This window comes from Drosophila miranda, chromosome 4 (genome assembly GCF_003369915.1).
Source record: "Drosophila miranda strain MSH22 chromosome 4, D.miranda_PacBio2.1, whole genome shotgun sequence".
NCBI lineage: Eukaryota > Metazoa > Arthropoda > Insecta > Diptera > Drosophilidae > Drosophila > Drosophila miranda.
In genome coordinates, this window is record NC_046677.1 from 14,859,182 (window position 1) to 14,887,131 (window position 27,950).

Below are 27,950 nucleotides of genomic sequence, written 5' to 3' on the forward strand. Positions count from 1 at the left end.
GTGTTTTGTTTTTTTTTTACGGCTACACACGATCTTTGCCAGCTTCGTATTTGTTTTGATTTGCTTTTATTTTCTATTATCAACGTTTTGTTTGTGTTTGCGTTTGCCCGCACGTGTGGTTGTCGCTGCGTCTCCGTCTGCCTCTGCTCTATAAAAGCATTCGTCTGGTGTCGGGAGCTTTTTGTGGACGTACGACCGGTTTTTGGTGCCAGTTGTTGTTGCTTTTTATGTTTGAAGTTTTTTTTTGTTATGGCGTGATATTCGTAGTGTTATGATTTGCCAGAAATGTGCGTCGGTTGTTCTGCGATCGGCGAGTCGAGTCAAGAGTGGACCTGAATATTCAGAAGTAGTTTGTTATTATACATCAAAGCTGTGATAATGTAATAGACCTTAGATTTCTGATTGTTGAGCAGCTGACACGAGTAAGTACACATACATACTATATGTATATGTATATATGTATGTACATATGTTCATATGTAATAGAACTTAATAGTAATTAGAGGGTTGTGTGTGATTAGTATACATAGCTATTTACTGTATGTAGTACTAGACTACCTACTGGAGATTAAATTTCGAGCAGCTGTTGAATATTCTGATGGCTTCCTTATATACATATGTATGTATGTATGTTTCCCATACATACATATATAATAGCGGTGTTTCATTAGGGTACATTCATAAACGTAGTGGGCATTTCCATTCTGGAGCTATTTTTTATTGGTACGACAAAATTTAAAAAAAACTTCATATTATGAAAATATGTATTTATATTTGAATGATTACAATTAGCACAAAATTAAGTGACGTTACGTTGCCAAAAGCAGAAGTGGTTTTCGAGGTTCCGGTAAAAAAAAGGGCAAAACTCTGCGAATTGCTTAGAATTTTTTGCGCATACATATAATATATTCAGTGTTAATTTTCCAAGTTATTAAATGTTAAAAAATACATTTTTTTTGTATAAATCCGCGGAGGCATCTTACGTACGTTACTGGCGTTACTGTACCGAATTCCGGGGTAATAGAAGTTAGAAAATATACCGTTAGCCGAGATCGGTCAAATTTTCCGGTACTTTGTTTACATTGTTATTTAAATCATCTCCTGCTGCTGGAGTAATGGGAGCTGCTGGAGCAATGGGAGCTGCTGCAGTCGGAGCTCCAATTTTGATGTTGTTAACATTTTTATTTGAGCTCTGTGGCCTGGCCCACGGCAAAGCGAAGAGCAAAAAAAGGAGACCGCAATAGAGCTTCATATTTGCCAGGTGGAGAATCGATTGGGAGCCGGGGCTGTGTGAACCCCCACTTATACGAGTTTGGGAATGAATGAAGTAGACGGATCGAATCACAATATTACGTTACGGTTACATAAGACATACTGGTTTTTAAATGGTATTTATTTGTGAAATTGCACATTTCTTTGCCCAGAAACGGCTTTGGCAAAGTCTTAGGGTAGAGTACCAGTTGAAATTCTTGTGAAACGCGACTGCAAAGGTCAAGTCCGACAGCAGCCTGCCACTAGAGCGGAGTTCACGGTACTATTCCGATATTGTTATCAGATTTAACATATTTCTTTTGTTTTTTTTTCCCAAAAGATAAGAATTAGTACGACTAAGTCGGTTGGCATTATGTGTGGGCAGTGCTTGAATCATTGCGGCTGGCATCATTGATAAGGTGAGCCAGACATAGCCCCCCTTTGCTGTTATCGCAGCTATAAGGTTGAGTATCAGAATGCCCCCCTCATCGCGGGCATTGTACTTTTTATTTGATTGACCTTGATGGTCTATTAATAGACCCGTTAACTACCTTAACGACACTAAATTTCGGCAAACAAATCTAGCAATATGAGAGGGGCTGTAGGCAATTTACTGAAGCGTTCTTTCCCGGTCTTCTCCGAGCAATACATCCTTGGCGTCCTCCGATCGTTTGACGGCCTCGCGTTTTTCCTTCTTGGTCAGTGGAGGCGCATCCATCTCCAGGATGACATGGGTGTTCTGCTCCTCGTCCACTACGTGCCGGAAGTCCCTACCGGAGCCATGGCCCGACTTGAAGCAGTAGTCCTTCTCCACTTTGCACTTGCAGTCCACCGCCTCCATCGCCATCTCGTAGATCAGGGTCAGGAATAGCTCCACATTCTGGCCGTACATCGCCTCGCTGATCGACTCGTCCCCCGTGTACGGGCGGTGGTGGACCGAGGCGAAGGGCACCGCTAAAGTGTGGGCTGTGGGCATGCAGAACTTTCGCAGCTCGTTCACGATCGGCAGGCTGATGGTGATGGTGTCTGGTATATGGACCTTGCACTCGAACACCCTGTTGAAGGCGTACTTGAAGGATTTGCGGAAGATATCGTGCCGGGACTCGTTCAGCGGAGCCAGCTGGTCAACGACCCGAATGCGGGCGATGTGCACGCACTTGAGGCGCCTATAGGCCCGGTCCAAATGATCCTTGATCAAGAAGCGCACGTACTCCATGCTCTGCTCCGGCACCAGCAGCACCGAGAACTTTGACACGATGCGCGTGGGCTTGTAGAGATTGCGGATGCTTGTTGGCTGGTTGACCAGGACGTCGTGTATCGAGAGCCTGGGCAGGCACCACTTGTGCTTGAGGTACTCCTGTTTGGTGCGCTCGTACGGCAGCCGTTCGATGTCGTACGTCTCCTTCAACTCCATTGTGCCGACCTCCGCCAGGCAGATAATGTCCCAGTCCTTGTGCGTGGGCGGCATCACATGCCTGTTGATGTCCTTCACCAGGACACCGTTCTTGATGTCCATCAGGGAGCTCATCAGCTGGCACATCTCGCTCATCGGCTCGTGCTCCGTTCGAGCCGTCATCTCGGCACTGGCTGCTTTATTTTCTTGCACCTCCAGCTCAAAGTAGATGTACCCGGTGTGGCTGGTGGGGACCATGGGCGCATGATCGGCGATCCATAAGTGGCTGCAGTGAATGATGAGGTCCACGGTTCTGAAGAAATCCGGTCGGTCGTGGATGATGCCGCGCAGTCCCTGGCTTCCCTGGTAGTGGCTCGTCTCGATGACAAGGCGCACATTCACGGGCAGATCGCCGATCTCCTTCTGCCAGGCATCCAGGGCGTATATCCAGGCCATGATCGGACCCTTGGACGTGGCCACTCCGCGGCCGTACAGCATTCCATCCAGACGCGTCAGTTTGAAGGGATCGTGGGTCCACTGCTCCTCCGGCCCAATGGGCGGCACGTCCAAGTAGCCGTAGATGACGACGTTGGTCTTGGCCGGGGAGGAAAAGTATTCGGCAAAGATCACATACTCCGTCTGCTCGCCCTCGACGGTGGGTTTCACCTCCATCGTCTCCACGGTGTACCCCATCTCGAGCAGTTGCTGCTCGACGCGCTCGATGCTCTGTTTGGCCTGCGTCTCATGCTCAATGCCCTTGCTGATCGACTGGATCTGAATCATGGAGTCCAGATTTTTCAGGAACTCTTGGCCCCGCATATTGGCGGCGTGCACGGCATCCGCCAGATCCGTTTCCCTCCAATGAAATCGGTCCTGCTTGGCGAAGTCCTTAATGCATTCCCCGATCCCGCATCGGCAGAAGCTCTCGTCCTTGCACAGCATGCCGCACACTTTCCGCTGGCCCCAGCAAATCATCTTGACGGTTTTTTTTATGTACTTTTGTTGGTGTTTAATTTGGAAATTTTAGAAATGTGCTTGTTGTTTCAAAGCAAAGCCAAATGGGAAATGGTGTTGTTTTCATTGAACTGTCGACCATTCAAATGTACATTTTCCGTGGGAGGACTACACTCAAATGTGATTCCTTTTCATTTCAATGGATAAATCAGAAATTAGGTGAGATATCACAGAGTTATAGTGCTTATAAAATGGATAGAACCCACTATTGGAAGCTGCCTAGCTCTGATTCCACATTTAAGAAGAAGATTTCTCTGTTGTAGATTTTATTTGAGGGTTTCATTGTTCGAAGCTAGAGGGTGTGGCCCTGAACTACGAGCAGTCTGTTTGTTGAGCTACTGAGCTTTTTCATCAGCGCATGTTTGCGATCTATTTGTTAAAAGTCGACGATACGGTTAATTGTGGGAGACGGGAGTCGGGGGGATAGCGAATAATTCGCAAGAGACGTGCAAGAAGTGAGTGCCAAACTAAATTAGAGAGCAGGCGCGCCGTGCCTTATGCAAGCGAGAGCGCGAGAGATCGAGAGAGCGATAAGGAAGACGAAAGAAAGACGCGAGAGAACGGCTGCATAGGCAGCTGCAGTGCGGGAGCATATGTGTATGTGTGTATGTAGATTAGAACTTCGTACAGTGGGCACTGCAAAGAACATAGCGATAACAGAGATTTGCTGTACTACTGCACCACTGCATGGATTATGGTTAATATTGGGTTGTACATACTGTACACTGCGCGTTTTTAAAAAGGTTAAATATGTGTGTGCGTTTATGCAATAAGAGTGGAATTAGGAAGAGTGCAAAAACAGATGATTATTTTATTCCAAATCATTCAAAATTATGCCTACATTCACTTGTACCTAAAGATAGAATCACGCAACGGGAGTTTTAGTTTTCCCGGGGTTTTTCCACTCCCAACCCAAACCACGAGTCAACTGCAAAAACCTGCAAACATTACGTGAATCATTACAATCCATTTTTTGGCGGACTGCTTTGATCAAAATCAGAAACAACGGCTCTCACAAGTCACTTAATGAATCGCCTGCAGTTCTCAAACCAACAAGAGAGAGAAAGAAAGAGAGAGAGACTATGGAAATCCCAACGAAACGCGAGAAGTTTTCCCAGATTCGTGGCTCTTCTGTTTCGCTTTTGGCGCCAAAAACTGTGTCATCCGGATCCGGAGTGGGGATTCAACAATTGTAAACAGACGCTTGCGCGGATGCTCGCTAGCGCCGGAGGCGGCTCTTTCGTCGTGTTGCCAAGGTGCTGAGGCGACTAGAGTCTCACCTGAGCTCCGTGGCAAGAAGTTTTGGGGCTGGCAAATCAGAAACTCGCAGACGCTCGTGGCAAACGGTTGTTGGTGGCTCAGAGTCAGAGTTCGAGATAAGTTCAAGTGCGAGAGTTGGAGTCAGTGCGGAATCAGTGGTCGAACGGGGCAAAGGACTACATACCGCCTGGCCCGGCCTGCCGCCCGGGGCATAACCGTTGACGCACACGCAACCGAAACCATAAAAGGGGCGAAACATATAAATTTGTGTAGTAAAAGTGAAGAAAGCGAAAGAATCAAAGTGGAATAATAACAAGCGGATGTGTTGGCTATAGCTACAGCTCCTTGTAGGCCTCACAGCCAGCAAACATATAGAAAAGTGGCCTGCAAAAGAAGCCAAGAAACGTTTTTTGTTACCTCTCCGAATACACCTGACTTCTGTCTCTCTCCGTGCATGTGTGCCTGTGTGTGTGTGTGTGTGTGTGTGTGTGTGTGTGGTGTGATAGTGTGAGTGTGTTGCCAATGAAAATGCAAATTGTTGGTAACAAATATTGGTAAAATGCGGAGGCCGAGAGTATTTGTGCAATGCGAGTGCGAAGCGAGTGCCAAGTATAAATTTTACAATATCACAAATCAATAAAGGAATTATAATAATCAGGAAACACACTGCGAAAGCCGCATAATGGCCATATAAACAAGCTAAGAGCAAAAAGTGTTTCGGCCACCCGTTGTTCCTTCTTCCTCCCGGCGTTCTTGTGTAATGGACGGGGAGTGAGACGGAGAAGAGCGACCTGAGGACAACGACACCGACACCGCAGCAGAATGTCTCAGCCGCGCGGAGGACGCGGGGCACGCGGTGCTGGGGGCGCCGGCGTTGGCCGGAAGACCCCCTCATCGCTGACCGGTCCGCCGGACGACTCGACAACGCCCAGCGAACGTGCAACGCCCGCTAGTAAGGCCGACTCCGATCCCAAGGACGACAGCTCCAGCAATGGCGACAAAAAGGATATGGACCTCTTTCCGGCCCCCAAGCCGCCCAGTGCCGGTGCCTCCATACGCGACACGGCCAACAAGGTGCTCAGCCTGGCCATGAAGAGCGAGTGGACGCCCATCGAAGCGGAGCTCAAGAAACTGGAGAAGTATGTGGCCAATGTCGGGGAGGATGGCAATCACATACCCCTCGCCGGAGTACATGATATGGTGAGTGCTATAACTATTACTCCTCCACTCCCTGCAGGACTACAGGGTAGTGTAATTTGTAAAATCAATTCCGTGGCAGAACGGGAGTAACAGGAACAGCAATGGGAATAGGTATAGGAACACAGGATGTATGCTATGTACAAACGTCGCCCTTATCAACGTCGGCGGCAGGCATTTTACCATTTCTGGTTGTTTACCAGCCAAAATAACGACACACTGTACACAGACAGAAACTGGAGGCCAGGCCTGGCCCAGCCAGGCCAGAATGTTATTTGATAGCGCGTCCCAAATGTTTGGCTGCCAAGGCAATGGCTCGGCTCTGACTCTGACTCTGGGTCTGGGTCTGGCCGCTCGTTGGCGGCGTCCTGCCACAAGTTGCGCTGACTACCCAACCGAACTGATAAACTCATAAAACATTGGGGAAATTGAAGCGCTTCGATTTCAATTTACCATAAAAATACCAAACGAAAAAGTCGTTGACATAAAATTAACGTTGCACAGTCGTCGAGGGCAATGCTAATCAAATGCAGGGTTACAGACTAGACACCGCAAAGGGGTAAAGGGCTGGACTGGCATCGGGTTGGAGATGGGGACGTGCCGCAGACGAGGGCTAGACTCTGCCCGAGACGATATTTGCATAAATATAGCCATAGCCTGCACTCTGCCAGAGCCTCAGCTATTTTTGCCTCTGCTATTTTCGCCTGAGTTTCATTCAGGGCTCGGCTTGATGGGTTTGCTCTTGATTTCGTTATAATTGCGGGAAAGGCTCAACCGATTGAGGGGATCGGAATCGGAATCTATGTGTATGCAAATGTACGAGTACGAATAGTTCCGCTTATCAGCTGCGGATTGCGGAACAATGCCATGATAATGATGATGAATATAATGAATGGGACTGCTTGAGAATGGGGTCAAGAGGCTTAGATTCGAGCAAATTGATTCAGATACAAGCAACAGTGGAAAATATTTAAATATCGCCTAAGCTTTATTTTAGACTGTTTTTTATTGAAGTTTAAGCTATAAATTAGGTTAGAAGGATTTTTGTAATACATTTAGACAGAAGAAAGCGACAGATCCTAATTCTAAAGATCCTATTGATTAACTTTCAATCAGAATTTGGATATGTGAAGTCCTAGAGTATCTATAACCAGTATTTGGTAGATAGAAAATACTCGTATGTGATAATAAATATTGGATCCATATATATCCATATTCATCCACCCATATCTACCAAGTTTTAAAAAAAAATGTATATATTAATAGAATTTGCCTCCAGAATAACGAATACGCTTATATTATTTTTGGAAACGAAACTGGGATTACCTATTTAGAGCAATGCCACAACTTTCTGTCTATTAAATGAAATATAAGTAAATTTTTCGCATATCTATCAACTTAAAGATGATTTCCACGTAAAAGGTATTTTCTGAATGCTCCCCAAATACTCGCAGAAAATGTGGTTAAATATTTGTTTAGTAGTTTATTAAGACTTAACCTGTTGGTTGTTCTAATCAATTTGATCCAGCTAAAATTCCATTTTTAGACAAATACCTTTCAAGCTTGTAAAAGTCCTTGGGAGTCCTTTAAAGAAGGTTGATAGGAGACTAAGCCCTCGAATAGTTTTCTTACAAAATAATCACCATCAGTTTAGTGCTACAACATTTCTGATGCTATCTTTATCATATTCCGTTTCAGAATACCGGCATGACACCGCTGATGTACGCCACCAAGGACAACAAGAGTGCCATAATGGATCGCATGATTGAGTTGGGCGCCGATGTGGGAGCTCGCAATAATGTAAGTGTTGGCTAAGAATAGCAATAGCCCGGCGAGGCATACTCGAAGTTTAAAGTAGTTCCCTACTCCTAACCCCACAAGGGACCGATTTAGCCCACAGACCAGCTGTTTAAGCCGGCAGAGCCCACAGAAGCCGCTGAAATTGTGTCAAATCAATAAAAACCGCATAATTAAATCCCGTACAGGGAACGTCAATGGGCAACTCCCGACACCAGCCACATCCACATCCACTTCCACGCACTTTCCGCACGCACTCGCACTGCTGGGAAAATCGACGAGGATTACTGGCGACTCTCTCACCTCAATGGGTCAACCGTACAGAGCTTGGCCAATGGTCGAGTCGAGTTGGCTTGAATTCAGTTAACTTTAGTGGAAACGAGTTGATTTTCCAGTTGTTTTTTGTTTGGTTAAATCAGAGTTGCGACACGCAATAGTCCGGTTGGGAATTTCGTCAATGGATCCTTGGGGTGGCATCTGGGATTTCTTTTTTTTGTTATCGTCTTTTAAGCGAATTTGTTTTTATTGAAGCTTTAAACATAGATATACTCGTATCTGTTTATAATTTTATTACATACTAATTACCAAGATGTCCCATTCCTAAAACTATTATTATTTTTATTTAGACCATCTCGAGGATGACCGTGGTTTCGATTGCAGCAATATTGCTGCATTGACCAGGTTATCACGTCTAAAGTTTGCCATATTATTATATAATAAATTCCGTCAAGAACTAACGACTCTTGCAGTCAACGCCAGAATTCAGATTAAGTCTTGAAGATGAAAGGTCAACGAGGATGATCATCATCATTATTTCTTCTCCCTTTTATAGTCGTGATTATTGCCAATTTTCTTTGTGAATGTCAAAGCCTCTACCCTGCAAATGAAGTGACCAATTGGCATCGGCCCTTTGGCCGGTAACTATTTGGCCGCATTCGGGTTTTAGTTTTTGGTTTGCATGCCGCAATTACTTAGCACATTTCATTCGTAGCTGCCCTGCCACAAGTGCCACAGAGCTCTGCCACTTACTTTGGCGCGTACATTTTGGGGGGCCTGAAACGATAAAAATCCTTGACCTAATTACAAAATAATTGTTGGCAAAACCCAGAGAGAGAGAGCCCAGCGGAGACTTGGCGAATTAAATTACGAAAACAAACACAGAAAGTTCTGTTTTTTCCGCTCATAAAAAGGCTAAGAAATCTTGTTAGACGAAATGAAAATGAAAATGTTGGACTCCCAAAATACAAGCACTGACGAGTGTTTTATTGTTATTGACTGTTACAAGGCCAGAGCCTTGTTGTATCGCCATTCAAAGTTGTCGGTCACTAGGATTTATGGAGTAGATCGCTTTAAGTAAGGGTTACTATGAAATTGAGCAGTTTCTTCTTCAAAATGGTGCTTAGGTATCCAATTCCCACGATATATCTATAATAGATAAATTTATACCGTTAAGTTTTAGTTTCTGATTTCTATCCCTAGAAATAAAAACTCAAGCATTAGGTTTTATCCCTTAAGTATCCTTCAAAATCTTTCGAACAATTATTTAATGACAACTTTCTTCTGGGACTATCCTAGAACATAAGATTGCATCATTCACTTAATTATTTTCATGACATTATGTGTAAAAAATACTAACATTACGCCATTCACTTCGTGCCATTATTCACGGCACACCTTACTGAGAAATTTGAAGATAATATCTTCACATTCTAATGTCTCCTCCTGCGGAAAGTAATTACATTTATGCTTCTAAACGAATTAAAAATTTAGCCTTACTTCTGTCCAAAAAACAACGTTGTTTATTGCATTAACATTTTGCAATTTGGGCAAATGTCAGTCCAAAGTAATTCCGACACAACACGGCAGGTCGACAGTCCAAGAATCGTGACCATTATAATGGTAATAAAGAATACTCGTACTCGTACTCGTACTCCGACGAGTATATGATGTAACTGCCGACTAATTAACATTTTTAACTTCTCAACATCTTTCGGGTGGATCCTTTTCGGGGCGGTACGCGGTACCTGCATGTGAGGCCGTGAGAAACACCTCTTTGCAACTTAAAAGCCAATTAATCAAGCACATGACTGGAACTTGAAAGTACGCCCCGCCCCGCCCCGTTCCGTACCGTTCGTAAACTCCATTTGCGGCATTTCGGGCCTGACCTTTCGAGTGAGTGAGAGGATAAGGCGAAAGACCTCGACGTCAGGCGCCACTTCCGCTACATTTTTATGGCCAGCAGTGGCGTCATTAATATGCAATTTTAATTAAGTCCGAATAGCCTCCGAGTAGCCTCGCTCCGTCATATGTGACAGCGATGACAGCGGGAATAAAATGTGCTCCGTCAACACCCACTCCTCCACGAGTGCGTGTGCCAAAAATTAATTAACTTCATTAGCCGCAGGGGTGTGTTGCATGGAAGAATGCAAATGACTCTCTATCCGTAATGCGGATTTATAATTATTTGAAAGGGCTCTTTGAAAGTGGACTCTACGCTCTCCTGCAGGAGGGTGTGTGACAATGCGAAGTAATTGCCGGAATGACTTCATTTGCAACTTCCAGGGCGTCAACTGGCCAAGAAAGCGTAGCACACTTATCTGCGCCGTAAACACCCACAAAAACTGGGTCGTGGCTCTCTTCGGCCCCCTTCCCTCAAAATTCCATGGTAAAAGGCAAAAATGTGCTGGAAAATTTGCGCTTCCGTTTTGGTTTTGTTTCCGGTTTTTGCTTTCGTTTTTCGCCAAGGAACAACAGACTGACACCGGCCCAAAGCGAGCTCCGACTCGACTTGACTCAAAAGTATGCAAAACAGCGCGTGAAATATTATCTGTCTGCCTGGCTGCACTCGCCCGTGCTGCCATGCCACAAGCAAGCTCCCAGGCCAGGCCAGACCGGGGCAGGCCTTGCCTCCACGTGTGGAGTGCGCCTCTGTTTGCTTTGGTTTTTCCTTCTATGCAACGTCTTGGAATGGCTTTCTGGACATGTGTCAAAGCCGTCGACTCGACGTTATTCGGCCGTCCTGCGGCCTGCGTTCGCTTTATGCAAATTAGCAAAAGCTGCGGCCAGAAATAGTCGCAAATAAACCAAAAGAAACCTCAAATTTCACATGCAACGAAACCCACACACTCTGCTATATATTCGTGGGGAAATCCCATGGGAAAGTACTGACTCGATGGTGAAGGATTATAGCACGTCAAGCGGTGTTTCAGTTGAGATTCTTGGAAACCACTTTTTGCGTTTTGAATTCTTAAAGAAACCTCCATCGAATGTATCCACTTACCAGCTCTGGTTTCCACCTACCAACCCGATGACAGTGCAAAAAGGCCGTTCCATTAGGAGGCTATATAAAACCCACACATACTCGTACGAAATATACAATATAAAACCAGTCCACTTCCGTTCTGGTTGGGAACGATGGGGAGGCTTAGTTATAAATTAAGTCAAAGACGTTGACTGCTCGACTGCTTGAGGCTTGGAGCCCACGGGGCGTATGTGTAACACGTTGCGTTATGGCTCATTATATAAGGCAATAAATATTTAGTGCCCCAATTCACATATGAGTCACTTTCACACCCTATAATCCCCATTTGTCGCCCAAAAATAGAGGCACAGGGCAATATTTCGTTGGACGTTATCTTAAAGTCATTTTCTTTTCGGTGATTTGGTCAGGGTCATAATTCTCTGTTCCATTTCTCGTTTCTGTTGGTTTTTTCGGTTTGGGTCGGTTTCTGGAGCAGTTGATGCAGTTTTTGCATGTGAGGTTGGGCCATTCCAAGGGCCATTAAGAAATGCCAGTAAGTGAAAGTCCGCATGCAAGATTGTGGCTTAAGTAATCAGCCAAAGGCACAACCGCACCCTGATGCCACATGCAAAGCACACTGCTGACTTTGACCCATTGAACTGGCTCTGACCCGGCTCTGAGTGCGGGTGTGCTAGTGTGAGGGAGTTTCCTGCGAATGAATTGCAATTGATTTAAGTTCTCACTCTTCTCTCTTTTGTTCTTTTGCAGGATAATTATAATGTGCTACATATTGCGGCAATGTATTCGCGTGAGGATGTCGTCAAATTGTTGCTAACAAAACGCGGCGTGGATCCCTTCTCCACCGGTGGCGTGAGTATTCCTTCCAATACCTATACCTCTACCCATACCACTTACTCCTTGTATACCCTATAAGTACGAGTACCGAGTACCTCTCGAAGCCGCTTCACTTTTACTATGAAATTTTTCCTAATTTTTCCCCACCATCCAGGGGTGACACGTAAGCCGATGGCAGAACTTTGTTTATTCCCCGAGGCAATGGAAATCGGAGCATACCTCGGTCCTTTCTTGAGCCTGCTATCAGCTTCATTAATGACGAATGCCTCACGGGCAATTTGAGGCCATTAGACGCATACTGCCAGGGGCAAAGGTCAGACCCGAAGATGCAACACTTTGTGGCTCGCATGTTGCATGTGACTTTGGCGGGAACTAACAATTAACTGGCGACAAGGTTATGATGGAAGTCTCGACCCTTTTAAAGCCATTGCCACTGCTTTAAAGAGAAAGAGTGGGAAAGAGAGACTCTGCTGAAGAAAGTGTTGGAAAACACTTCAGAAGTGCCCAAGTTACCTAGTGGGTATTAGAAGCAACTGGGTGTATAGGTCTTGCGAGTATTTCTGCTTCAAGTTTTGATTCAATCTAAGTTTAGAGTATATCAAAGCCAAAGCCAAACATTTGTCTTCAAATTAAGAGACGAGAAAATCCTATCCAATAGTACACCATAGATGGCCGTCGAGGCTTTTCTGAAATTTCAGTTGGCTCTCAATTTCGTGTTAGAATTAATAGGATTTTCTTCAGTTTTCTTGCTGATTTAGGGGGCGTGTGCCGTAACTAAATTACTGATGTTTATCAGAAGAGAGCACCCAATAAGAGCGAGGGAGAGAGCCATAGGAAGGCAGAAGCGGGATAGCTAGCTTTGAGGCAGATGAAAAAACTTTTGTTTTGGCAACAGCAAAGTTTCAAGTGTTCCGTTGGCGTGTGTGCGTGGCAAATACCGCATCCACGTGCCACACCTGCCTGCCCCTACACTATCCGGCTCCTGCCGCTTCCCTCCGCTCCGTTAACCTAAGCCCTGCTCCTGTGCTCTGGCCACCCACTGCGGCCTGTCAGTGTGAGTAGTGGCATAAGTTTTTTCTTTTCTTTTTTTTCGGCTGTCAATCTGTGATATGAGCTTAGCGCGCTCCCCCGCTGAAATGGAGAGGAGGAGAGGAAAAGTGACACGAATGTGCTTATAAACGCAAAAGCGAGCCACTCACCAATTCAGTAGCGAACGGGATTTTGAACCGACTGAACTGTCTTTTGGGTGTGAACATTAACCAAATAGGAAATAGCAATCGTCACAGAGCACAATAATTCATTCGTTCTATTGCTCGTTTATTAAGGTGTTGCCAAGCCGATAAGTGCGGTGCGTGCCCTCCTCCTGCCCACCCCGACCAACAGTGCGTACACACCACTCACCTATGCGTACATATCTCGAAAAAAAAAAACTGTATCTAATGTGACGTTCTCCATCTTTCAGTCGCGCTTTCAGACAGCGGTGCATTTAGTGTCAAGTCGGCAAACCGGAACTGCAACCAATATCCTGCGCACTCTCCTCGCAGCTGCTGGCAAGGACATACGCGTGAAAGCAGACGGCGTAAGTGTGACCAAGTGTGCATGTGAGTGAATGAGTGAATGAATGATACTCCCGTGGAGAGCCACAAGTGTTAGCAACAAATCAGCATGGATGCCAAGAGGAGATCCTCTTGTAAGTACTGAGCATACTCGCATTGGAGAAGTGGTGTACACTCGACTCCAGTGCCAGGCGGTGCCAACGTAAACAGAAACTTCATAAAAATCAGCCAAAAAATAAAAAATAAAACAAAAAACTAGTATACAAAAAAGTAAAGCAACAATAAAGCAAACAAAATTTGTGGAAAATCGATATGCCAAAAACCGCCCACAGCAAATGCATTTCGACTAGCCGAAAATTCACAAAGGCCCACCAACAAATAAAACACATTTTCCCTCCTCAACATGCACTGAGAAAACATAGAGAATTTGTGCTTCTTAAATCAGAAATATAAGACTTTCAGATGACGATAGAACTATATTTGAATGAAAATAGTAATTTAAGTATATAGGTAATTCTTATATCAAGAATTAATTTCATATCCTCAAATTTTGGGATTCATAATTTTGCAGTTTTATTCATTCTTTAATTAAATGTTATGTTAATTTTTTGGTCTTGTTTAGATTGGAATGGACGACTTTTATGACTTTTCTTCAAAGAAGATTGTTAGAAAAACGGTTTAAAGCAATTTTATTTCTTTATTCTTGTAGGTTATTAGAAAATTTCATTGAATAACCTGGGTAATTCAGGTTCATTCCGGTTTCTCCCAGTGCAGCTAAATACGAAAGAATAAAACTCTTGCCAAAGTCAGCGAGTTTCCGTCAGAGTTGAATTACCATCAACATCACCGTCATCGTGCTCCGCTGATTAACTTGCATTGGCTAACCGACAGAAAACCGGGACCCCGCCTTCTGTACACTGTAGTGTACTGTACTCCCTCCCCCCTCCCCAAGCCGCCAGCACCCAGCCCAACCACAAAAGGAAATAGTATCTGAAATGCGGAACTATTTGTCGCATCACGTGCACGGGTGCAAATGCACGGGGCGATATTTCCATTACGCACGCGAGGGGAGCGCATAAATTACACTCCGAATTGCCATCGACTTTATCCGTGGGCCACCGATTGATTGTCTAGACACAATGCTCGGAATGCTCCATACGATGGTGATGCGATTGTGCTCCGATGCGGTAAATGGCAAACAGCAACTTGATTTAAATCAATTAGAGAGAGAGGGATAGTGGCTCTGGATCAGGCACTGTCAGGCGAAATTAGTAGTATGAAGTATTTAGCCATCGATTCGGTTTCTTTCTTCTTTGGGACACCATCCAAATAGCTTAACAGTTCGACGCTAACACTGGCACGCACCTCGCCTCGAGGCGGATTCCAGTCGCTCTCTGGAAAGTGTACTCCCCCCCCCAAGAGGGCGCTCAACTCGTTGCCAACAACAAACAAATAACAACAAGGTGGGGATACCGACAAAAAAAGGGGGTCAAGTCGCTGTACAACTTGATTTACTTCCCTCGCTTCCTGATAGGGATGATGACTCCACCCCCTCCACTCCTCCTTCTTCTGTCTGGCAGGGGGAGGGCCTTTGGCAGTTTCAAAGTTCGAGCGAAAAGTTGCGAAAGTTGGCTAAAAATAGGCTAAAAAAATAACATGTTGCCGTTAACACTTGAGGCTCGAATTGGCTAATTGGATATTTACGATTATGATTGTGTGTGTGTGTGTGTTCTATTGGGTGGGTTATCATAATTATGTATTTAGTAGTGTGCTAACCTATCTCTCACCTAGCGTGGCAAAATCCCATTGCTTCTGGCCGTGGAGTCGGGCAATCAGTCCATGTGCAGAGAGCTACTGTCTGCACAAACGGCGGACCAACTAAAGGTGAGTTCCTCCCGAATCCACATAAAACATTTACAAATCTTTGGCTCACACAAGCCATATTTTGTAGGAAACTAAATATAACTCACAGCAGGGGTTACAAAGGTACAAATAAGCTCTAAAAATAATCCCTTAGAAGGTCTTCTGGTTGCATCAAACTCGTTTAACAAATCATAGTAAAAATTGTAAAGATATAAATGCAATTTTCTTTATTTGTCTTTACATAAGGCATAAGGCATAAAAGTCTATAGCCGATGTAAGGCCCTAGAAATAGGAATAAATGCACATTTTTTTGAAAGGTCTTAAAGTACTAAGGCTAGCTGTCAGAATATGTCCCATTATAAGCGGAATAAAAAATGATAATTCCTTTCAAAAGTGTATTTCATAGAAAAAAATTCAAAATCATATCTTTTATAAAATTCAAGCTGTTTTTAGAGATCTAAAAACATGCTCGAGTTTCTTTAAAATCAATGAAATCAAAACCAAGCAAATAAATCATACACAAACATGCCATGTAAATGTGCTTTGCGAATATCTAGGAACATTTTTAATCTTTTCTGAGGTTTCAAACAACCACTATCAGGAACCCTTTCACTTTAAAATCAGCTTTCAATCTCAAATGCCAACCAAGTAAATCACATATGCAAATATGTTTCACATTCTACGGATTGAAAGAGAAACCTTTGTGAATCCTTGGCAAATTGTGGGACGCTCTCAGAGTTTTTCCAAGGTCTCAACAGCCTTAAAATCAACTCCATGAATGCCAATCAAATGTCCAGCTTGCTTGTCAGATTATGTCCACATCTTGAGCCCGAGCCCTGAGTTGTTTGCCAACTATGTTAATAAATCATAAATGTAAATTCCTTTCTCCGGCTACGCACTTGGGGAAAGTGAAGTGCGGCAACAATGCAGCGGTAAAAGTGCAACAGTGCGCGACATTGAGAAAGTTTGCGAAAAATTTCAATTTGCGTGAAGCCGAACTTTTCTCCGACTCCGGCTCCGAGAAGTTGAAGTGCAACACATGCCAAGAGCAATGCGTGTCGATTAAATTAACCAAAGGGGTGCTCCGAGGGTTTGCCGTTCGGCTCGGTGTTTGGGTTAGGGTTCAAGTTAAAGTTAAAGTTGAGGTTGACTTTGGCCGCTGCCAGAACACGCAATCAGCCGGCAAACAAACTGGGTCAAATGTGTGGCCAAAACGCAGCTTAAACAGGCGGGGAAATATACTAAAATAAAATGTAGGGAAGCTAAATGAAGTGCAATTTCTCATGCTCGGTTTTCGTTGGCAGGCAACGACGGCCAATGGAGACACGGCCTTGCATTTGGCCGCCAGACGGCGGGATGTGGACATGGTCCGGATCCTGGTCGATTACGGCACCAACGTGGACACGCAGAACGGGGAGGGCCAGACCCCGCTGCACATCGCTGCCGCCGAGGGCGATGAGGCGCTACTCAAGTACTTCTATGGCGTGCGTGCCTCAGCGTCCATTGCGGACAATCAAGGTGAGTCCCGAAACTGGCCCAAGGATAATGCCTAATCTATTCCTTGATCACACATCAGATCGCACTCCGATGCACTTGGCCGCCGAGAATGGGCATGCGCATGTCATCGAAATACTGGCGGACAAATTCAAGGCGAGCATCTTCGAGCGCACCAAGGATGGCAGCACACTGATGCACATTGCGTCACTCAATGGCCATGCTGAGTGCGCCACGATGCTCTTCAAGAAGGGTGTCTACCTCCACATGCCCAACAAGGACGGGGCCCGGAGCATACACACCGCGGCCGCCTACGGACACACTGGCATCATCAACACCCTACTGCAGAAGGGCGAGAAGGTGGACGTCACCACGAATGTGAGTACCTACACTAAAATAGATCTCAAGATATCCGATACTCAGATTCTCCATTTAGTCCTTTATACACCCCCGCAATAATGGGAGCAGAACTACCTATATATTTTTTCCTGGTTTTGACTGTAATAGTTATCCGATTGTAATGAGTTTTGGTAAATCGGTAGATGTATAAACCTACTACCATTGCCTCTCTGCAAAGACTATACAATACCAAGATGTTGCATGAGGGACCAAAAAGATGTTCTATGGCGGTTTCAATTCTCTTTTCATCTAAGCTTTGTCTCTGATCCTACTGAGTCGGTCCCAGAATTTATAGCAACAAATACACAGTCTTGCACAAGCGAATGGTTCAAATTAGAATGTCCAATTATATCTTGGGCCTGATGCAGCATATTTTCTCCGAGACTGGGACTGAGTGCGCCTCGCCAAGGACTGTATATTCATTGCAGTATTCTGGGGCGGATTCAGACTCAGCTGCACAAGACATTTACATACAGACAAAGCCGGTCAGAGGCGCGAAAGAGATTTAATAACAATTGAAGTACCAGTACACCGCGCCCCCGCACCAAGAAGCGTCAAACGGAAGTCGAAATATAACTTGTTCCTGATGAAACGTCTTGGTAATTGAATAGTCTTTGCTTTCTGTTAATTTTTGGTACGAGTAAAGCAGATGGAATGCCGCAGCCCGCCTTTATAGTTTCTGAGATCCAGGTGTTCAGTCAGCCAAAGAGGGGTCTTTCCTTTCTGAGTCTAGAGTTTGAGATTAATTGAATGTTCTTTAGGACAACTATACGGCCCTGCACATAGCCGTGGAGTCGGCCAAGCCCGCCGTTGTGGAGACGCTGCTGGGATTTGGGGCGGATGTGCATGTTCGTGGCGGGAAGCTTCGAGAGACGCCGCTGCACATTGCAGCGCGAGTGAAGGACGGAGATCGTTGTGCCCTCATGCTGCTGAAGTCGGGGGCCAGTCCGAACCTCACGACAGACGACGCCCTTACCCCCGTCCATGTGGCAGCCCGCCATGGCAACCTGGCCACCCTTATGCAGCTGCTGGAGGACGAGGGCGATCCACTGTACAAGTCCAATGTGAGTAGAGCTAACCAAATTCGATAGATCGATCATTCTATGAGACTTTCCTTCTGTTTATAGACGGGCGAGACCCCCCTGCATATGGCCTGCCGATCATGCCACCCGGAGATCGTGCGCCACCTCATCGAGACGGTAAAGGAGAAGCACGGCCCGGACAAGGCCACAACGTACATTAATTCCGTGAACGACGACGGCGCCACGGCGCTGCACTACACATGCCAAATAACCAAGGAGGAGGTGAAGATCCCGGAGTCGGACAAGCAGATCGTCCGCATGCTCCTGGAGAACGGGGCGGACGTAACGCTGCAGACGAAGACAGCCCTGGAGACGGCTTTCCACTACTGCGCCGTGGCGGGCAACAACGATGTGCTGATGGAGATGATCTCGCACATGAATCCCACGGACATCCAGAAGGCCATGAACCGGCAGTCGTCGGTGGGCTGGACGCCGCTGCTGATCGCCTGCCACCGGGGACACATGGAGCTGGTCAACAACCTTTTAGCGAATCATGCCAGAGTCGATGTATTCGACACAGAAGGCCGATCGGCCCTGCACCTGGCCGCCGAGCGGGGATACCTGCACGTCTGCGATGCTTTGTTAACGAACAAGGCCTTTATCAACTCGAAGTCGCGGGTGGGGCGCACCGCCCTTCACCTGGCGTCGATGAACGGGTTCACGCATTTGGTCAAGTTCCTCATCAAGGACCACAACGCGGTGATCGACATCCTGACGCTGCGGAAGCAGACGCCCCTGCACTTGGCGGCGGCCAGCGGCCAGATGGAGGTCTGCCAGCTGCTGCTCGAGCTGGGGGCCAACATCGATGCGACGGACGACCTGGGGCAGAAGCCCATACATGTCGCCGCGCAGAACAACTACTCTGAAGTGGCCAAACTCTTCCTGCAACAGCATCCGTCGCTGGTGAATGCGACGAGCAAGGACGGCAACACCTGCGCCCATATTGCCGCCATGCAGGGATCTGTGAAGGTGATCGAGGAGCTGATGAAGTTCGATCGGTCTGGCGTGATCTCGGCTAGAAATAAGTTGACCGATGCCACGCCCTTGCAGCTGGCTGCCGAGGGCGGGCATGCGGATGTGGTCAAGGCGCTGGTCCGTGCCGGTGCCTCCTGCACCGAAGAAAACAAGGCGGGCTTCACCGCCGTCCATCTGGCAGCCCAAAACGGACACGGAGCGGTCCTGGACGTGCTAAAAAGCACCAATTCCCTGAGGATCAATAGCAAGAAGCTGGGTCTAACGCCCCTCCACGTGGCCGCATACTACGGGCAGGCGGATACGGTCCGCGAACTCCTCACGAGTGTCCCCGCAACGGTGAAATCGGAGACGCCCACGGGACAGAGTCTGTTCGGCGAACTGGGCACCGAATCGGGCATGACTCCCCTGCATCTGGCAGCCTTCTCGGGGAACGAGAACGTGGTGCGACTTCTCCTCAACTCGGCGGGCGTTCAGGTTGATGCGGCGACAACGGAAAACGTGAGTACATTCGATCCTCATTCGATATGATATTTTGTGATATCTGTGTGATATATGTGACCACTTTTCAGGGCTATAATCCACTTCATTTGGCTTGCTTCGGCGGACACATGTCAGTGGTCGGTTTGCTTCTGAGTCGGTCGGCGGAACTCCTCCAATCACAGGATCGGAATGGCCGCACTGGCCTGCACATCGCTGCCATGCACGGCCACATCCAGATGGTGGAGATTCTGCTCGGACAGGGCGCGGAGATAAATGCAACCGATCGCAACGGTTGGACGCCACTGCATTGTGCTGCCAAAGCCGGTCACTTGGAGGTGGTGAAGCTGCTGTGCGAGGCCGGTGCCTCGCCCAAGTCCGAGACGAACTATGGCTGTGCCGCCATCTGGTTCGCCGCTTCCGAAGGCCACAACGAGGTGCTGCGCTACCTTATGAACAAGGAACACGACACCTATGGCCTCATGGAGGACAAGCGCTTCGTCTACAACCTGATGGTTGTTTCCAAGAACCACAACAACAAGCCAATCCAGGAATTCGTGCTAGTGTCGCCCGCCCCAGTGGATACGGCTGCCAAGTTGTCCAACATTTACATAGTGCTGTCTACGAAGGTGAGTGCGATTCAGAGTCAGAAAGATTTGAGCTCCAACTATCTTTGACTTTCTGTAGGAAAAAGAGCGCGCCAAGGATCTGGTGGCTGCTGGCAAGCAATGCGAGGCGATGGCCACCGAACTTCTGGCTCTGGCTGCTGGCTCCGATTCGGCCGGAAAGATCCTGCAAGCCACCGACAAGCGGAACATGGAGTTTCTCGACGTCCTCATTGAGAACGAGCAGAAGGAGGTCATTGCCCATACAGTAGTCCAGCGGTATCTTCAAGTGTGTCTCATGTGTGCTCCCCCCACTCTGGAACAATCTCTAACTAAGCCTTTGATTGCACTCTGCAGGAACTCTGGCATGGATCCCTGACGTGGGCCTCCTGGAAGATCATGCTGCTGCTGGTAGCCTTCATCGTCTGTCCGCCCGTGTGGATCGGCTTCACCTTTCCGATGGGGCACAAGTTCAACAAGGTGCCTATCATCAAGTTCATGTCGTACCTCACCTCGCACATTTACCTCATGATCCACCTGAGCATTGTGGGCATCACGCCAATCTATCCAGTGCTACGCCTCAGCCTGGTCCCCTACTGGTACGAGATCGGGCTGCTCATCTGGCTGAGCGGACTGCTGCTCTTCGAGCTAACGAATCCCTCGGACAAGTCTGGTCTGGGGTCCATCAAGGTGCTGGTCCTGCTGCTCGGCATGGCCGGGGTGGGCGTGCACGTGGCCGCCTTTGCGTTCGTCTCCAAGGAGTACTGGCCCACGCTCGTGTACTGTCGGAACCAGTGCTTCGCTTTGGCCTTCCTGCTAGCCTGCGTACAAATCCTGGATTTCCTGTCGTTCCATCACCTGTTCGGGCCCTGGGCCATCATCATTGGCGATCTGCTGAAGGATCTGGCACGGTTTCTGGCCGTGTTGGCCATCTTCGTGTTCGGCTTCTCCATGCACATAGTGGCGCTGAATCAGTCGTTCGCCAACTTCTCGCCGGAGGATCTGCGGAGCTTCGAGAAGAAGAACCGCAACCGGGGCTACTTCAGTGACGGTAAGTCCAGACGTTTGCTTTGCTTCAGTCTCCAGTCTACTTCTACTTTCTCTAGTTTTTGGTTCCGTTTTTGTTTACTCTTTTTAAACGTGTTCGATGTGTGTTTTGATAAGTATCTGTATCTATCCTGCCTTGAATGAAATCTGTGCTGTGTGTGCTCGATGTTCACCTAAGAAATAATACTACTCGTACTCGTACAACCACATAATACAACAATTGCATGCTCAACAAGTACAAATACCAACCAATCCAATACCAACAACCAACTACAGCCACCCAGAACCCTCCAATCAATCCCCCCTTGATGTCGTGTCCACACTCTCTGTCTCTCCCAATCTCTCTCTCTCCAAGCCCATACTAATAACGTTCTCTCTGATCCCAGATGATATGCCCACTCCACGACCTCCCCCAGCGGAGAACTATGTCGATAATCGCTTCAGCGAGTTCCGACGCAAGCACAAAGATGATCGTAAGTCCTCCTATACTTCCTCTCGTACTCCTCCCTGCCTTTGCATGGTCCACCCATGTGCTCTCCCCCCCTACTCATACCATCTCGGAACCGGAATCACTCCGATCCTCCCTCGCCTTCGATGTTGTGCGTAAAAGTTTTATTGTCATCTTATTTTCCAGTTCTATGGAAAAAGCAACAGCTCCCCGCACCTCGTTCCGTTCCTTACAACCAACAGCGTTACGTTACGTTAGCCTTTGCTCGTTTCAGTTACAATCTTTCGTTTGAGGCATGTTTTGTGGGGCAGGACCCCGCGAGAGGCAGGCCCACGGTCTTGGCCCCGGACCCTGGGGTCCTTCCCATGTTTTCTGTATCCTTGATGTTGTGGATCAATGTTTAATAGGTATCATGTTCCAAGCTTTATACTTTTACTTTACCCTTCTTTTTTATATAAGAACTTGTGCATCGAGTATTTATCAGTTGAAGATTTATTATGATTTTGATTTGATTTGAGGTTCCATATTTGATCGTATATTAAATTTTTAATAGGCCTGAGGATTAATTGTGAGAATAGTCTAGTTTTGTATATCCTATAATTAATTTTTCTTTTTTTAAAAGATGAATGAATCTTTTTTTGACATAACTGCAAGTCAATCAGGGGCTCAAATCTAAGAATTAAGACAACATTTTCATACTAAAAGAATCCCAATCTTTCAGATAAAAGCCTTAAAATTTCCTCAATGCGAGACAACTGCTTTCCAAATAAAAGTTCTTCAATATATTATGCAGATTTAGTCATCCAATAATATATATATCGTTTTCCGATTCCTAAACAGATTAATTAAGAGAACCCATTTTATTATCAACTTGTTTAATATGATTTTCCTTTAACTGATTTTAGTCGATGTCTAGCCAAAGATAATCACTTGAAGCGTGTATAAAATCAAAATTTCCAATACTGCATGTTGATGTTTATAGAATATTACTCGTACTCGTACAATATCATGTATCAGCCGTATACTCTGCCATATATTCGCAATGCCCGCCTGCCAGGGGCTGGCTTTCAGCTTGTGCCGCTTGCCCACCACCAAATTCTGCACCCGAGACCGACCGATCGGTAATCGTAGCCAATCGAATCGAATTGAATCGATTACGTTATCGGTATCGTTAACGTATGCGTTGGCCGATCTGTGAAATTCGAACCACCGCCCAATGCGATATCTGCGATGTCTGCGAACTGCGAACGTGTTCTGCTGCCGCTTTTGACGTGTTATCCACACAGGCACTCAATCCACCAATCCACCCAATATTCAATATCCAATATGTAACCAACAATCTACTCGTAACTACTCGCACACACGCCTGTGCCAAAAGCTATGCTTTAACGATCGCATCCAAGCATCAAGAAGTATGAGTAAATGCATTTGAATAATGTGAATGTGTTCGGTGTTAGGACCCATGACGCCATTTCTGGCTTTCGAGCGTCTGTTCTTCGCCGTCTTCGGACAAACGACCACTCTGGACATCAATCCCATGCGACACTTGCGTCCCGAGTGGACCGAGGTGCTCTTCAAATTTGTCTTTGGCATCTATTTGTTAGTGTCTGTGGTTGTACTCATTAACCTGCTAATTGCCATGATGTCGGATACTTATCAACGCATTCAGGTTTGTATTGACAAGGCCACTAATCCAATATTTCTCCCCCTCTCTCTCTCTCTCTCTCTGCCTTTTTTCTTTTTCTTATAACATATCTATATATACATGCATATATCTCTGCTCTTTATTGAATGATTTTATGTTTTATGTTGATGCTTTTTGGTAATAACTACAACAACCCTGACCTGACCGTACCGTCAATATTGAAACACAATTGGATCACAATTGGCGTTCTTGGGGTTGGTTGGTCTCGACGAATGGGCAAATGCCAACGCCAACCGCTCGTCAAAATGGGCGTTCGTTATCTTTTTATTTTTCAATATAATTTCCACGCCGGCCAATACATGTGTGCGTGCTGTCCGGGGGTGTCTATATGTCTATATGTATCTATTTATGTGTATGTATCTATGGGGTATATCTGGACACAGTGCGCATGCATCCGATAAACTCGTTCGAGTTACTCTTCTTCGCCGTGTTCGGTCAGACGACGACCGAGCAAACGCAAGTTGACAAAATCAAAAATGTAGCCACGCCCACTCAACCGTACTGGGTTGAGTATCTGTTCAAAATTGTCTTTGGCATATACATGCTGGTGTCGGTGGTTGTCCTAATTAACCTGCTGATTGCTATGATGTCAGACACCTATCAACGAATCCAGGTAGTATTTTGCTAATGGCGCTTCTATTAAGCAATCTTTTCAATCTTTTATACATACGCTACTATACAACATACATTATTATAATGTTATTATTATTATATCCCTAAGTTATCCCTAAGTATCTTATTGCCATAACATGATGATAATGAATCTTTAAGTCTTTTTCAGCAAACTTCTTTAAAAGCATCGTTTTTATGAGAAATATCAGTTGATCACAGGTTTTGAAACTGTTTAGAGATTGTTTAGAGAACTTTTCACTGGCACATTTCTGTAGATCCATCAACCGCCCAGACTTGCATCTTCCAGGTTTTTTCAGGAAAACTATAACTTTTGTAATCTGAGAGATACACTTTCTTAGCAAACTGTATCTCAAAGATGGAAGCCTTTGCCGAAACAGAAATGCCACACTGCGCCTTAGACTAGATGGAAGTACAGCTTAGTGTTTAGCCTTAGAAAAATAGCGTTGCGCCTAGAAGTGTGCCCTGCTTTTGTGATCAGTGTTGGGCAAGGAGCCCAGCCTAGCAAGTGCTGGCTAATGCATGCTTTAAAACGTGTTGCTGCATGTCTTTGTGTCTGTGTTTTGTGTCCTAGGCCTAAGTCTACAGAGATATACCAATGAATACGTTAGGTTTTGTATGACAATTTCGAGAGTCCAGAACCCTTTGAGAAATTGCCATCCAAAACAGGCGTCTGCATTTGCATATTTCCTTTATTGATCCTTTCTGCAGCTCTCTTAAGTTACGTATTTGTATAAGCCGAAACCGAAACGAAACGAATCTGTAAATTGAACTTGGCTTCAGCTCACGAAACTCATCCCGTGTATTCCTGTGTTCTTGTACTCCTCTGTCATGCCATGCCTCACCCATCATCTCACTCTGCCAAAAATAAAAACCTATGAAATACTAGGCACAATCCGACATCGAGTGGAAGTTTGGCTTGTCAAAGCTTATACGCAATATGCATCGCACCACAACAGCGCCTTCGCCGCTTAATTTAGTTACCACCTGGTTTATGTGGATCGTCGAGAAGGTCAAGGTAAATCGAAATCAACCCAAGCTCTATAACAGCTATCTCTCTATCGTATCTCTATAATATATCTGCCAACTACTCGTACCAGAACTGTCCTTCGGACGGGTGCAGTCTCTGCTGCTACTGACCTTTTCCCCAACCCATTTAAAGCAACATGGCAACAACCGCAAAGGAATCTGTCACCAATTGTGAATGTTGCCCAACACCCGCCCACATCCCACCTACACTCTCTTCACTCTGCACCTTTCACTTTTCTGTAAAATCCGAGCACCTGTCGAGCACTTGTACTCTGCACTGTCTGTCACTGTGTCACTTTCTCACTGAGAATATGCTTTTGATGTCCAACCAAATGCTGATCGCAGTTTATGTTGTGTCTCTTGTCTTGTATGTCATTCATGTCCCGTGTCTAAACTCACACAAACGAAACGTAACGCCACAGGCACGCATGAAGAAAAAGAAGCGTCCAAGTCTGGTACAGATGATGGGAATACGTCAGGCCAGTCCCCGCACCAAGGCCGGCGCCAAGTGGCTATCGAAGATCAAGAAAGGTGAGACAAGTATGTATCGCTGCAGTTATCGCTACACGATAGCATCATGGGTATCTGTATCTATGTATCTCCCTGTTGGTCAAGTGCGGGAGGGGAGTTCTGTAGCTAACAGCGGGCATCAAATCCATCTCTAACTGTCTTCTATCTTTCTTCACGTGTAAGACTGTCGCGATCTGTCTCTTTCTCCTCTCCTCTATTTCTTCTGTCTCTCTCTGTCTTTCTCCTAACCATTGGCTCGCTCTAGCTCAAAAGTTCTTCCTCTTCTGGCAACTTTCATTCACCCTCAGGGGGCTGGGGGAGAATAGCATTTCTAATCGGATTTTGTTTGCCCCTTAGACTCGGTGGCCTTATCGCAGGTGCATCTCTCGCCGTTGGGATCACAGGCCAGCTTCTCGCAGGCCAATCAGAACCGCATCGAGAACGTGGCCGACTGGGAGGCCATTGCCAAGAAGTATCGAGCTCTGGTGGGCGACGAGGAGGGAGGCTCCCTCAAGGATTCGGATGCAGAGAGCGGATCCCAGGAGGGAAGCGGGGGTCAACAGCCGCCGGCACAGGTGGGCAAGAGAGCCGCCATTAGGGCCGCCTCGGAACGCAAATAAATTAATTGCCACACTGACTGGAACACCATACCACACCACTACACATTCGCTTGGATTTCTTACTAAATTAGTTTCGATTGCAGGTCTAAGCTTCACTTCACTCTACTGTCTACTGTCTTCTCTCTTCCAACTATCCATCCTTCCGCCACCAACTTCTGTCTATCTCTTCATGACTGTACTGTCTGTCCTGAACTGTACTGTACTCCTAAGCCCTAACCTAAGCAAACCTACTGCTAAGCCGCACTAGCCCTTAGTTAAGCTTCACCTTCCTATGGCCTTAAGGTAAACTAATTTAGCTAGAATATTGAAATTGTTTTGGGTAACCTTCGAAGCGCCTCATCAGAACAGATTAACTTTGATTTACTTTTCGATATCGATATCAGTTCTTCGAGAATTATGAATGAATGATGAACAACAAAACAAGTTTTCCATATTCGAGATTTTTGAAATAAGTGAACTTTATTAGTCCTTTTTGGACTTACGGAAGCCCTAGGGTAAAGGCAACCCATCCATTTTGCCCGACTCTTTAAGCAAACTCCTAGCATTTTGTATTAAGCTGAAGCTGAATCCGACGATGAGCGATCGAACATAGCTGATAATTATCGTAGTTTGTAAGTATCTAACTTTAGCTTCAATCCGTTTTATATCTTAATACCGTACCGCCTGATCTCTCATTGTTTTTCTATCATTGTTCAGAAAATACCAATTTCGTATTTACTAAGCTTGATTCATTGTTTTTAAGAAAACCTACGCCTAAAAATTGTTAATTGTACTTAATTGTAAATAAATAAGCTATATTTGAAGAAAACTGTAAGGGTTTTGGAGCTGGAAATTTTGAAGATGTTTAGAGTCGGGAAATTAATTAATTTACTTACAAACTTTATAAACAAGTATCTAAACAAATCTACATTGGCTCGGATGTAACATATGATATCATTAACCATGCAGTATATACATTCATAGATGTGCCAGCTCTTACACCGAACAAGACTTAAGTCAGACAAAGCTGGTCTGGCTGGCTCATGATTCTGTGGCTGAACCCTGTTGAGAAAACGAATTTTGTATCTCCCCTGAGAGCATATTTCATGATATATTTCCCCCGATAAGTGGCCCGATGCTTTAAATTCACTTTTCCATGTCCTGCGCCGCACTGGCGATTTTCCATTGACATTTATACTTCCATTGATTGATACTGTATTGATACTGCATTCACGATCGCGTGCATCGCGTCAGCAACTGGTACATTATGCATTTACCTGTACTTTTTACGACGCAAGGCTTTGACCGGGTAAGTTTTATTTGTTTCCCCCTTATTAATCTTTTCCATTGACTATTTTTTCTTTGTGGCCGAGACCTTCTCTAGACACGAACTGCTATGCCGCGAACGAGAGGGTCGCGATACAGCGGTGGCCAGGAATACCTCTTGCCTGCCCGCGGACTCCATTGTGCCCACCATGGTCTTCCGGTTTTTACAGCGAGTGTGCACTCGATAACTTCTGTCC

General features: G+C 45.9%; 2 protein-coding genes across 10 annotated transcripts; one reads left to right on the forward strand and one right to left on the reverse strand.

Annotated features, from left to right (window-relative positions):
• The first annotated feature begins 177 nt into the window (after window positions 1-177).
• LOC108162310 (serine/threonine-protein phosphatase 6 regulatory ankyrin repeat subunit A) lies at window positions 178-27,246 on the forward strand. Of its 9 annotated transcripts, none has more exons than XM_033393851.1 (17): window positions 4,393-6,118; window positions 7,814-7,915; window positions 11,922-12,023; window positions 13,471-13,587; window positions 15,356-15,448; window positions 16,732-16,945; window positions 17,004-17,299; window positions 18,082-18,384; window positions 18,448-19,875; window positions 19,947-20,483; window positions 20,542-20,748; window positions 20,817-21,510; window positions 21,893-21,979; window positions 23,412-23,623; window positions 25,179-25,307; window positions 25,741-25,849; window positions 26,186-26,478. In XM_033393851.1, exons 1-17 carry the CDS (start codon window positions 5,741-5,743, stop codon window positions 26,446-26,448), a joined length of 5,271 nt encoding a protein of 1,756 aa, XP_033249742.1. In that variant the 5' UTR covers window positions 4,393-5,740; the 3' UTR covers window positions 26,449-26,478. The 9 variants fall into 9 exon arrangements, with proteins under 9 accessions (XP_033249738.1, XP_033249740.1, XP_033249739.1 ...); XM_033393850.1 differs by lacking the exon at window positions 23,412-23,623 and adding an exon at window positions 24,043-24,272; XM_017296986.2 differs by lacking the exons at window positions 21,893-21,979; window positions 23,412-23,623 and adding exons at window positions 24,043-24,272; window positions 26,532-26,623 and having other exon boundaries at window positions 4,395-6,118; window positions 25,741-25,858; window positions 26,186-26,403.
• On the reverse strand, window positions 1,862-3,619 carry LOC108161186 (cytosolic non-specific dipeptidase-like). The gene has a single exon (XM_017295407.2). The coding sequence runs from the start codon at window positions 3,617-3,619 to the stop codon at window positions 1,862-1,864; it is 1,758 nt and encodes a 585-aa protein (XP_017150896.1).
• Window positions 27,247-27,950: the final 704 nt, after the last annotated feature.